Here is a 13,260-nt window from a genome sequence, read left to right as displayed (position 1 = left end):
GTATTTTACTTTTTATTCAGTATTATTTATATTAGGGATGCATCAATACCGATACTGGTATCGGGTCAATGTTGTACTCACTTACTTGTACCTATAAAAATGTACAGATACCAAACTTTTTGATGCCGGCTGTGACGTAGGCCTAATGCACTAATGAACAAACACAGTGAAGGAGGATCTGCTCACACAGAGAAGAGTTACTAATTCCGTCACAATCGGCCACAAAGCAGTCGGTCACTTTAAACATTCTGCTTCGACAGATTCCCTGAAGGCAAAAGTTGACATTTGCTATCAAAGTCTGTACATGCCACCTTTAGTCTGTTACCGGGTAGAATAGTGAGATATAAAAGTTAATACTGTGATTTTCTTGGTAAAACAGGCTGTAGAGACAACGTACTGTCCTACCATGAACATTACCGCCTGCTTTTAGCTTCAGCGCTCAGTGTCAGCAGCACTGCTCAGTTTCTCTTTGCTCAGTACTCGTGTTATTTTAAATTAAACAGCTTTATTTGAAACTCTCTGTAGAGAGAGCTGTCTGTAGAGGCTGCAAGGTGTAAACAGGTTCATCTGTCTATCCAAAAGTTGGGGACGGTCAGTCTGGTCAGTTCAAATGACGTTTTGTTGAAGTGAAATTAAAATAACACATATACAAATTTAAGTGCACAGTTTATATCATTTGACAAGTTTAACATACTGGAAAAACATAAAATATACAATGTGCCAAATCTTTTTATTTTTTATGTACCTCATAATTTTAGAGAGTTTAGGTTCCAGTTCAGTGCTCTACTGCTCCTGTACTTTTCAATTTTCATTTCCTTTTTGACTAAGGGTTACTCAGCTGTGAATTCTAAACCAGGTATTTTTTCCCACTACTATTATTTTTTCTGTTAAAAAAATAATATATGAAGTAATACATAAAAAGAGAAATTATGATTTCTGATCACCACTGTGTGTTGTGCTAGTGCTGAAAAAGAAAAAAGATTTTGCTTTACACACTTTGCACATCGGACCCAGTTGATGTGCTGACTGAGGGAGAAGAGAAACTTCTGTCGATGGACAGTCCACACTTTGATGGTTTTATCATCGGAGGCGGTCACTAATGACTGTCCGTCGCTGGAGAAGTTGACGCTGCGGACAGTTCCAGTGTGAGCTCTGAACACTGTGGATTCACCTTTCCTGAAACACAGAATTACAAGAGACTGGTTTAAAAGGACAAAAGAAACGAAAAATTACGTTCGCATGAAATTTCAATTCAATATGCTGTAACACTGTTTAAAAAGAGCACTGATACATAAATCCCAAGAATCAATATTTCAGTATTTAATTATTACATGTTTAACATGTACTGATTCGAAATCCACCAATTAAAAAAAATCCTGCATAATTAACTGGTTAAGATATCAACAGAGTCATTTAGAGTCGTTTGGTGTGAAATGGTCCGTTCTAGAGAAACTTACCCCATTTACTATTTTCCTGTCATCAACATACCATATAAATCTCAGAAGACACGTGTAGGTTCTCTGGTGGTTTTGGATAGTAAATAAAATGTCTATATTTCAGTTGTAGTCATGGTGACCCCTGGTTCCTATCACCACCACTGTTAAGAAATACCGGTCACTTAGTTTTGCTGCAATGCACCATTGACCTGCCAATGTAAACTTAAACATTGTTGGTCTACTGCACAGATAAAAGCACCAGCTAAATATATAAAGTAGTTTTTGAATGCTGATTTGTCTACTTCAAAGTTCTGTTTTGCTCCAGTAGAAAACACTGAAGCGAGAGGAATAAAGTGTGAAGTTCATTCACTACAACTCTTTAAACTCTATTAATATTGCAATAGAATAAAATTGTGGGTTAAGCATCGTGATGATATTGCATTGTGGGGCCTGCAGTGATTCCCACTACTACAAAATAGGCATTATAAAACGGATAGTCCCGGTCCTAAAATCTGATTGGCTGAGCCGCGTTCAAAGCCGTTGTGAAATGCACAATATACACACCTATGACCACATCACAGCGACTGTACTCTGCATCACCGCAGCATGTCACGAAAAACCCTTGTGCCGTTAATGGAACAATCTTTGCTCCTCATGCTGCCCAGATGGAGCACCGAGTGTACAGATGAAGTAAGAATCTGGTTCTGTTTAAAATGAGGGGCTGACAGCTTATCTTCTTAACTAGACCTAGACTGGTCAGCTAGCTAACAGGCTAAAAGATAGCAAACATGCTAAACAACTTCAAATTCAAATTCAAATTTATTTGTATAGCGCTTTTTACAACTGATGTTGTCACAAAGCAGCTTCACAGAAATCCGTTTAGAACAAAGTTTCAACATGAAATGTAAATCCTCCAGGTGAGCAAGCCAGGGGCGACAGTGGCAAGGAAAAACTCCCTCAGAGCTGAGGAAGAAACCTTGGGAGGAACCAAGGCTCACATGGGGGGACCCATCCTCCTCTGGTCAAACTACGTACAAAATTATTATTCTACTAATATTAATAGTAGTAGTAGTAGTAGTAATAGTTAGGAGGTAGTAATAGTTAGGAGACTTCAGTGTAGAGTGGGCAGCCAGTCCAAGGCAGGTGGCGGTGACTGGGTTGTGGGTAACTGGTCTGAAGCGGGTAGCCGGAGAGCTCTACAAACAATCATCCAGCAGTGTCCGGCCGGACAGGTGGGCAGTCGTTTTCTCGGAAGATAGGTAGGGAAATGGAGTTAGTTTAGTTCTGTATGGGTGTATGTATAGTAGTATGTAAAACATTTCCAGAGTGTGGCTAATGACTCCGGCAGATCTGACTATAACAGCTTAACTAAAAGGAGCGAACCAAAAGGGCACACAGACACGGGAGCACCCTGAAACAATTTGTCATCCCTCTGCTCCACCGTCCACAAACCTGAGTGTTCGCGTGTGAGCGGCGGGACGACAGGACCAGTCTCAGTTTACTATAATTCCCTGCGTCCACGGACCCCTGGTTCTGCTGCCTTTATCCAAGGGGAAACATTAGCTACCAAAAGCTAAACTAAACAAGTGAGTTTTCAGCCTAGATTTGAATATTGCGACTGAGTCCGAGTCCTGAACATTTTCTGGAAGATCATTCCAGAGTTTGGGGGCTTTATAAGAAAAGGCTCTTCCCCCAGATGAAACCTTCTGAATTCTGGGAACTATTAAAAAGCCAGCACTCTGTGATCTGAGTAATCGTGGTGGCACGTAATGGGAAATAACTTCATCATTAATATCACATGCTTGAAGTACTTACAATATGATTCACTGTAAAACGGCAGTATAAAAGACTAAAGAATGTCCACTTAATGTCTTAAATACTTCAGATGTCCGTGTTTCAGACAGAAGTAGCACCAAACCCAGACTGAGTCTCAAACGGCTCCGTACTCCCTAAATAGTGCGCTAGCTTTGGAGGTTGTGAAATTCTAGCTTCTACAGCCAAATAGTGAACTATTTGTCAAGTATGGATGTGTCTGACTATTTCAATGACTACTTCTTATCTGTATTATGCACTGTTAGGCTGCAGGATCCAGTATTTCTGTGTAGTGCACTATGTAGGGAGCAGGAAACCATTCTGCATTAAACAGTGCTGCGTTATCATATGTTCATTATTATACAACAAAAAGTTATATAAGTTATTTAAGTTACAGAAGTTAATGAAATGACCGCAGCATACCGTGATGGATGACTGAACGTTCTTCTCCTTATTCAGCGGTCAATGGTTGCATGGCAACGATACCACACACTAACGGATTTACATTTCTTGGTGGAATACTTGTTTATGTCGATTACTATTACACACGTACACACACACACACACACACATACACACACATTTCTAAGCCGCTTATCCTTCTGGGTCATGGGGTTGATTATTATTAATAATAAATTATTTTCTGAAAAAAGTATTTATCATATTTTCTGTTAGCTGCCGTTTTATAAAAGCAATAAGCCACTTGAGGTCACATATTACAGTGATCACAGGGAAAAAGATTTTACTCCACTTTGTTCTTTGCCTAAGAACACCCTTCCCCTGTGGTAAAATCAGAGTAACGCATGGCCTCTCATGGCTTATTGCTTTAACCAAAAAAAGCTATAACATTATTAGTCTGTTCTGGACCTGGTATAAAAGGCATCATATTCCTGTATGTTCACTGAAATGCATTCTGCTTAGATGTAAACATGATGTATAGTAGATGTCTAGTACACACAGGAACACTATTCAACAACTCATTTATTTGCATGTGAATGATACAGACATGTGCACTGTTGCGCTGCATGAATAAAGAAGATGACAGAAGTATGTTACTATGATGGAGCCTTTACTGACATTGTCACTGAGTATTATTCAAAGAACCATTCAAAGAAGCATCAGTCAGCAATCATAAAACTAATTTTGAGTAGCAGTCAATGCATTTGCAAGTATAATGACCTCTAAAACAGAGAGATGACCTAAAAGTATTGGTATAACGACACACACTGTCGATTTTGCATCAACACATGACACATTTTCAATACAGATTCAGAAAAGAAATGCTATCATAAATCAAACATTTTTTTGAATAGGAATGCTTTCTGGATTCAAATCTACACAGTTAAAAAAAAAAGTTCTTCAAGGGTTCTTTAGTAAAGAAAATGCTTCTATATAAAACCATGAACACTCAAAGAACCTTTTGCACAATTAAATGGTTCTCTGCATGGTGAAATGGTTTTTCAGATTGATGGAGAATGTGTTGTATATGGTTCTATATAGCACCAAAAAGCGTTCTTCTATTGTTACAATATTGTCAACGTAACAACAGAAGACCCCTTATTGTGCTATATAGAACCCATTTCACAATGAAAAAAACTTGAGTGCTCATGGTTCTATATAAAACCATTTTTTTTTACCAAAGAACCCTTGAAGAACCATCATTTTTAATAGTGTCGTCTGTTTGCAGTGCTCTTTGGATTGAAGAAGAATAAACATAATTTTGACTCCTTGACGAAGGCTTGTTGCTATAATGCATCAGAGTTTTTAAAGGTTTAATATGACAATGCCATTACAATAAAAGACTTTTTAATTGTTTTTAAAGAGAGTGCTTTAAAGTTGTTTTTTTTAATGCTATCACAACTTATTTATTTTTTATTTTCTATTTTCCAAAAATATGTTTTTTTTTTGTAATTGCCACTGTTCCTAACAGTGCTTATTAGAGGGAAAACTGCCAAAATAATGGAGTTCTTTGTTATGGATGATCAGCCGCTCTCTGTTGTTCTGTTGAGGATGCTGGATTTTGGGACTCATTCTGCAGCGACACACTGTAATAATTTTAGTATGGTTACTTTACATAGTCTGTTTTTGTATTGTCAGCTCAGTTTTGTCCAACTGAACGCAAATATAATAAATAATAAAAGTGAATGTTCTTAATTATCTTGTACTTTTTATGTTTATTCAAAAGGTTTTCGGTTACATAAAAAAGTTTTTGGTTTTCGGTCAGAACTTTCATCACCACCTTAATCAATAAGTAACTTATATTTAGAGCTGAAGTGTTTCTTTTTCCAAGTTCTTTATCAGAACAAGACCAAGGCTACATGAGAACAAACGTATCGTATCAGGGTTGAACTACAGACAGAACAGCTCACAGCCTCTCACTCAGAGCTCTCCAGAAACAGGATTATGTGGTTTCTAAAGAGTAAGTTATTTATGTACCATCTTAAACTCCCACACTCGCGCCTTTCCTATTGAGGACACAGAGCTGTGTGAACGTTAGTCACTCTGAGATGGAAGGTGGGAGAGCGGAGTAGCCTTCCTTAAACTGGTGCATCTGGAACTTTCAGCTATCAATACAACTCTGATTTTATCTATGGACACACGATATCGGCATCACATCTGTATCGACAGATGTATAGATTATTTACCATGCGTTCACACCGGCAGCTGGAATTCACTCACTCTCAATGAGAGCTGGCGATCACTGACTACAAATCAGTGCATTTACATGCACTTGATAATCTGATAACTGCAGAAAAACAACCAGTAACTGGTTCAGTGTGTTTACACTTAATAATCTGATAACTGAGGCAAATCAGATTGTGTCAGTAACTGGTTCAGCGTGTTTTCATGCTCTTGGGTAATCAGATAATGGGGAAACTCCAGGTCTACATGAGTCAGGCAGTAATCAGATTTCTGCTTTACAACCAGCCAATAAAGTAACAGAATAAGATGTGATGTAAACGTAACGTAAAACTCAAACGTCATGAGCCTAAACATTGAGTCACTTTAGTCGAAAACATGAATAAACATCATCTAGAGGATGAAGAATATTGAAATCCTTCATTTCCTCAAGTATGTAGTCGGTTTCTGCATCACTCCATAAGTGTTGTGCTGCGTCTCACAGGTGCTGTGTTAAATGCTGCTTGTGTTTCCGGGACAGCACTGTTTTCACACATGCGCAGACTGAGAGAAATGAAAGAAATCAGAGTGAAGGTTTACATGCACTGAAAAAAGAAAAAAAAACATTACTGAGCTCAAATCCAGCCTCTTCATCAGATTTCTTAATCAGATTTATAGACCTTAATCTGATCTAAGAAATCAGAGTGTGTGTTTGCATGACCACTTAATAAACAGATAACTGCAGAAATCTGATTATGATCAGATTGTTAAATGCATGTAAACACACCCAATGTTGGCAGCTTGACAAAGTTGAGCAAAGTTTAATTTTATGCAAAGAAAGAGCGAAATGATGTAGTGATCGCCAATGGGAATAGAGCCGGGTAGTACATACGTTCTCATCACTATGAGTATAATGATGAATAATGACCAAAACCGCAATACAAACCTCCACGGTCTCAAACTGTGGCTCAAAAATTGAGGTCTGAACCGAACCGTGGATTTGTAGAATCGTTACGCCTGTATCGTTTCTGGTTCCTAGATATTTGTTCCTACTACAGATGAAGGAGAAGAACAGTGCTGGTGCTTTAGCCAAAAACAGACAGGAGCAATCGCGAAGACTAAACACTGTTTACTTCTCATACTGACCGTGCAGACACTGATGCACTACATAGGAATTAAAGTTGCAGTCAAGCGATCTCTGTCCAGGAGATTTATTTTCAGCAGAAACATCTCTGATTTGTGGTAGGAACTGGGCAGGATGATATCTGATCTGTGGTCAAACTGATTTTGTACGCGTTCTGTAGCCACCAGCTAGTAAAGTACGGCATTCTGTTGTGGTTTTAGCTTGGCATCAGCAAAACCATTGCAATCGGTGGTCAGCTCAAGTTCAGAAACACCCACAGGCGATGAGTGACCAAGTGATTTGAGGCCAAAAAGACACTGCTGGTGTGAAAATACAGTTAGGGCTGCAACTGGATTTCAGATCTTTTCATTTGTAATATTATGTCAAATGTCTCAAATATTCAAATATTCTACAAGAATCAGTAAAGCTATGTTTCACTTTAATTGTATCATTACTCATTACTATTAGAGTTATTATTATTAATATTTTTGATAAACTATATTCCTTTGGGAAAATCATTCACTAAAACCTTTAACATTGTCCCTCAAGGTTCAGTTTTAGGGCCTTTGTTTTTCTCTTTCTATGTTACCTTCAGGTGATGTCATCAGGACAGTGGTGGCAAAACAATAATATTGTGATATTTTAAGACCTTTTTACGATACATATGTTTCAATATTTACTTTTCCTGACAAAAACAACAAAAATCAACAGCGCCACATTTTAACTATTAAAACTTTCATACACACTGCATTAAATTCAATTATACAAGACCTTTTGCGCTCTCTTTGCAGTTTTTCATTGTTCTTTAAGTACAAACCACATCTACTATATGCGCGGAAAAGCATATTGTGACATCTTTAACATGATAACGCTAAATGTTGTCATACTGCCCAGTCCTACCTCAAGAAACAGCACACCAATTTTTGCAGCTATGCTGATGACACACCGTTAAACATTTCCATGACTTCTGAAAATTAGGACTCAAAAACTGGAGATTCATCAAGAATAGCTTTCAAAGTCGCATTGTGGCGCCCTGAATCGGAATCAAATCGAGAAGTGCGAATATTGCCACTGCTAGAGAGTAACATCTAACGAGAATCCCAAGAATTTTGTGGATTATGATGCCATGAAATCACCTGGCAACATAGGACTGTTAATGAGCTCATCATCATTATCAGACATTCTGATTCTGCATTAATGTGCTCAGCACACGCTGGGGCTGTCTGTGGAAGTCCTCTCTCAATTCCATGTGCTAAATTATTCACAGCCTATCCCGCTGCCATTTATTACACTCAAGCCTTTTCCCTTTCACCAAAACACCAGAGAGCAGCAGAGCGCACCTGAGCTCTCTCTCTAACAGTGACAGTGAACAAGTGTTCAAAACTGTTTACAGATTTCTGCCAAGTGCTTTTTCCAATTACGCCATTGAAACCTAGTTAATTGCCCACCCTTCTGTCCTATTTGGAGAATTTTATAGCCGAAGTACAGACTTAAAAATGAACTATGGATTATTAAGAGTGCACACATGGCATTCTGACAGGAACAATTAATTTTTTTGTCAACTAAACCAAAATACAAGCAAGTCTTCTCTGACAATATGCTAATTTCAGAATTAAGTAACGTAAGGAAATGACTGAAGCAATAATGTTGTCACAAAAATGAATATATGCTGCCCTCTGCTGTCACAATTCTAAAGTGCATGTGCAGTTTGCACAGTAATTTTACAGCCCGACACCACTTCTTGTTTTTACCCCTACCCCTTGTTTTTGAGTGTCACGTTGCCCCATGGAACTGAACTGTGGAAGTGGTAGTGGTTGAAATCTTCCCTACAAGTGGAACAGCTCTCAAATAAAAAGAACATTACTTCATTAACAGGCTACTAGTGGTGCTCTGTAAGTGACCTTGCCAGTCTGCAGTGACAGCAGAGGAAGGTAAAGTTAAGCAACCTCACCGCTGTTTGTTACATTTAGGGAATCATATGCCTTCAAAGAGAGCAATTCTTTATTACCACCCACCCCTAATTCATCAGTAATATAAAGCTTAAACTGTAAAGAGAGTGACATGACATCTGGATCCAACATTATAAACATGATATTGGCTCTTATCTGCCTGTGTTTTACACACAGCTCCTCTGTCTCCGCTGCTCATGCACGTCTCTTCTCCTTTCTCTCCACTCTTCTAGCTCTCTGATTGGCTGTTTGAATCACTCACTGAGTTCATCTCTGACCTTCTCACACTGCAGGACTCGTGGCCATTTTGAGTCATAAATATAAGAGTCTCTGATCGCTTCAGATTTCAATTGGAGGGCTAAAGATTCACTTGTTTCTCCTCTCACATAACCAGATCATCTGCACTGTCAGTCGCTTCTGATCAAGCTCCTGACCTAGAGAATCACTTCAGGTTGTGAAAATTTTGTTGCAAGGGACAAATCGGGCTTAAAATCGGGCAATATTTAATGTAGTAGGCTCAGCCCTAACTGACAATAAGTCAGAGAGTAGCACTTTTTAAGATGCAAGAAAGCCTTCTCAAAAAACAACAAATGAAATAATCTGTGCCACATCCATTATATAGTTGAGATGCTCCAATGCAGGTTAAGATCAGGATTTCAAATCATAAACAGCTCTGGGACCAATCAGGGACAGATTTAAAACAAAAGTGGACCACTCTGTTTTTCTACTTCATGTTTGTGGCGTCAGTCACACTAAAATCTCTCTTTTCAGTGAAGGAAATTACGGTGGCCAAGAAGACCCAACAAATACAGAAAAACAAATACAGCTTCAGAAACGCTGATAAGCCAGTCACAAAACAATGAAGGTGTTTCTGCAAGACACTCAAGAGTTTTAAATTCTATGCAGCACAAACATTCACCAGTAAAATTAAGTTAACTTTTATTTAAACAGATTACTGACATGAAAAACGATAAAAAGTTTCATATTGCCCAGCCCTACATCACAAAACACTAAACACTATATCAATTTTTATAGTTACGCTGATGACGCACAATTAAACACTTAGATTACTTCTGAAATCTAAGACTCAAAAACTGAAGATTCATCAAGAATCGCTTCTAAAATCGCATCATGGCACCCTGAATCAAAATCAAATGAAGAGGCGCAGAGACAGAGACTTACACGCTGGGTACCCACAGACGGACCGTCTTGTCTCTGGACGCTGAGGCCACCAGATGACCAGAAGGGGAGAACTGGACGGACGTCACCGCGTCCTTATGTCCCACAAATCTGTAGGCCCTCATTTGCGGCTTCAGATTCCAGATCATTACGCAGGAGTCCATGGAGCCAGTGGCTAGAATTAACATAAAATCAAAAACCAAAGTAATTACAAGTAAAACTTTTCCATTTTTCAGTCTTAAACAGAAGCTCTCATGGAACAGAGTTGATTTTCTAAGGAAAACTTTGATTAGCCAATGAGATAACATTCAGTTCAGGTGTCTGTAGTCACCTGTTTAATAAAGATAAAATGGATGAAACTGGTTTTGAATGTGCAATGCAAATCTAATGCAGTTACAGCATTGTTTGGAACCCCGTACAGAAGCAGTCTCTAATCTTAAGTCCAATTCATGGACATAATAAGGATACACTTCACAATGCTACTCTTGAACGTGTTCGATGGACCTTAAAAGGCCAGAACCTTGACCACATCCATTGACATCTAACTTTAGGGCTATCTGATCCCTCCTTAATACAGGCCATTTCTTTTCTTTTTATATAGAGTAAATTTATACAGAATATTTTCCTTCATAGTTGAACTGTAATCCATATTTTATTTAATCATTTTTTCTTACTTGTTTGTTGTTTGTACGTTGCACTTGGTCACACATTTGTTAAAAACAATAAAAAGTCTTGCAAAAAATAAATAAATACATGTAACTGTAACACACCTATTTGCTTCATGTTACAGTTGAAGTCAACACTGGTTATAGTGTCTCTGTGGCCCTTGAAGTGCCTTTCCAGTGTAGGATCATCCTGAGAAAACAAAATAAAAGCACTTAATTGGCAAAAGAGGCAACAGTGTGTAAGTAGCTATGACATTACTAGGGCTGGGCAATGTGACTATATATATATATATATATCTATTATGATAAATTATGCCGCAATATAATACAGTATGCTTTTCTGACCATATCGTGTTTATCGTCAGTACTTGTAGACATTGACCAACTGCATGTTTCAATATAAAGTGAGCAAAATTTGTCCCGTTTAACTGGATTTAGTGCTAAAAATTGAATAAGTCATTGTGTTCAGTTTTTGATAGTATTTTTTTTTTTTTAATGTAGCTCTACTGCTTCTTTTCTTTACGTTCCAACTGATCGGATGTCTGAAAAAACAAATATTGTGTATCGTGAAGGTTTCTTGAAGTTTCACGATATTATATTTTTGCCATATCGCCCACCTCTAGAGATTACTAAGCTAACGTTACTATAACTACCTACACACTTTAAAAAGATAGCTCTTCAAGCTAGACATCGTAACAGTAGCAGACTTTATACAACACATTCTCCATCAATCTCAAGAACCCTTTTACTATGCTCACGATGCAAAGAGCCTTTTAAGCATGCAAATGGTTTTATATAGCTAGAACTCATGGCTCTCAACAGAACAGATCCATTCCGTTTACAAAAGAACCCTTGAAGAACCATCTTTTTTTTAAGTTTGTAGCTTGGTTAGCTAGTTAACTAACTAACCAAACTAATTAATCAACACTCACCAAAGCGCAGCTCATTTCTCTTTTTTGTTCTCTTAAGAGTGAAAAGATAAAAATACTCGAAAACCAAGAGGTTAATTTGACCAAATATTCAACATTAAAAAGCAAAGCAGCGCAAAAATTAACGAATAAGTCTGAGAAGTAGCCGTATTTATATCGCTTAGCGTTGCTATGAGCCGCAATTGTTACTTGATAGGTAAACAGTTAGCGTTAGCCAGGTAGGTTAACTCCCTCTCTCTCTCTCTCGCCGGTTAGTAACAGGTGTTTACACGGCTAAAAGGATAAATTTCACGGTTTGACAGTTCAAAACAAACTAGTTATTTATCTGAGGGTGTACTGAACATATATTTCGATTAAATCCAAAAACCAAATTGTGCAAATCGACCCAGGAGGAGACACAGTGAGCTCAGCAGTTGCTGCGCTCAGTAACAACAAACCGCTGCAAGTTTTGTTTTCCGCGCCGACTCGTAAATGAATCGTTACTGAACCGGTTCCGTTCACTTAACCGAGCCGTTTCACAAGACCAACTGAATCGAAACTTTCTGCGGTATCCACGCGTGTTATAGGTTAGTGACTAATGTTTTAATCAATGGTTTCAAAACGTAACGCGGTAAAATTCTAATACAGATCACCGCCATTATAGCATGGTAAGAAAAAAATCGCGAATCAAAGAATCGCTGAACATGGCTAAACAGTTCGAAAGAATCGGTTCGTTTGATTTAGGATGGTTTTTCATGTTAATAAAAAAAAAACATTGTGAATCGAAGAAACATGGAATCGGACTAAACACTTCGACAGAATCAGTTAGTTAAATTTAGATGATTTTTTCAAGTTACGAAAAAACATCGTGAATCAGGGAATCGTAGAATCCGAGTAAATGTTTTGAAAGAATCGGTTCGTTAAACTGAACCGTCCTTCTACCCCCGCCTCCTAAATACGTCAGCAATGGAAGGCCTCGGCGATTGTTTTTTTGTCAAAATAAAAGTTTCAGATTGTAAAAGTAATACGTAGGGCATCATTGACCAATATCTTCCTGATGTTTTCTTAAATGTGTTCTTCACGAAGGTTCTCAGAAAAAGTCTACGTCAGATTCATGACGTGTTCTTAAAACGCAGAATTGTTCACACCTTTGTGTTCTTGAGTGTGGGTAGATTCTCTTCTTACCTAAGAGCAAATCCCAAATGAGGAAACGTTCATGAATGTGAAAATCTTCAGGAAAACTGCGTAAGTGGGTTTTACAAAGAAATTTCTTTTTAAGAACGTTTGGTGAATGAGGCCCTATGCTATGAAATTAAGAGCAAAAAATCACTTTGAACCCCGCCACGACCCCCCCCGCAAAAAAAAAAAATAAAACACTAAAATAAATTCCACGTTGGATATAGGGTTGAAAGATTTGTCATTTTTGTATTGAAATCACAATGTAAATTCAAATTTTAAATCGCAAAAGCTGCATTTTCTTAAAGTAGCCAGCATTATCAAAAACGTTGTCTTAAGTTTAAGTGGGGATATTCAACCTAATACCACAGAGCTTGTGATATGTGATATATA

General features: G+C 38.0%; 1 protein-coding gene across 1 annotated transcript in view; it reads right to left on the bottom strand.

Annotated features, from left to right (window-relative positions):
* The window catches only part of poc1a (POC1 centriolar protein A), a 93,250-nt gene extending 80,885 nt beyond the window's left edge, over nucleotides 1-12,365 (bottom strand). Inside the window, exons 1-4 of the mRNA XM_036560606.1 lie at nucleotides 11,716-12,365; nucleotides 10,889-10,973; nucleotides 10,122-10,293; nucleotides 997-1,176 (exon numbers count right to left, since the gene is read on the bottom strand). Coding sequence (XP_036416499.1) covers nucleotides 997-1,176; nucleotides 10,122-10,293; nucleotides 10,889-10,973; nucleotides 11,716-11,730 — 452 coding nt within the window. The 5' untranslated portion in view covers nucleotides 11,731-12,365. The remainder of the gene's footprint in view (nucleotides 1-996; nucleotides 1,177-10,121; nucleotides 10,294-10,888; nucleotides 10,974-11,715) is intronic.
* Nucleotides 12,366-13,260: the final 895 nt, after the last annotated feature.

The sequence above is a fragment of the Colossoma macropomum genome, unplaced genomic scaffold, assembly GCF_904425465.1.
Source record: "Colossoma macropomum unplaced genomic scaffold, Colossoma_macropomum, whole genome shotgun sequence".
Lineage (NCBI taxonomy): Eukaryota > Metazoa > Chordata > Actinopteri > Characiformes > Serrasalmidae > Colossoma > Colossoma macropomum.
The sequence above is the reverse complement of the archived record's forward strand: the minus strand, read 5'-3'. Positions and strand labels throughout refer to the sequence as shown.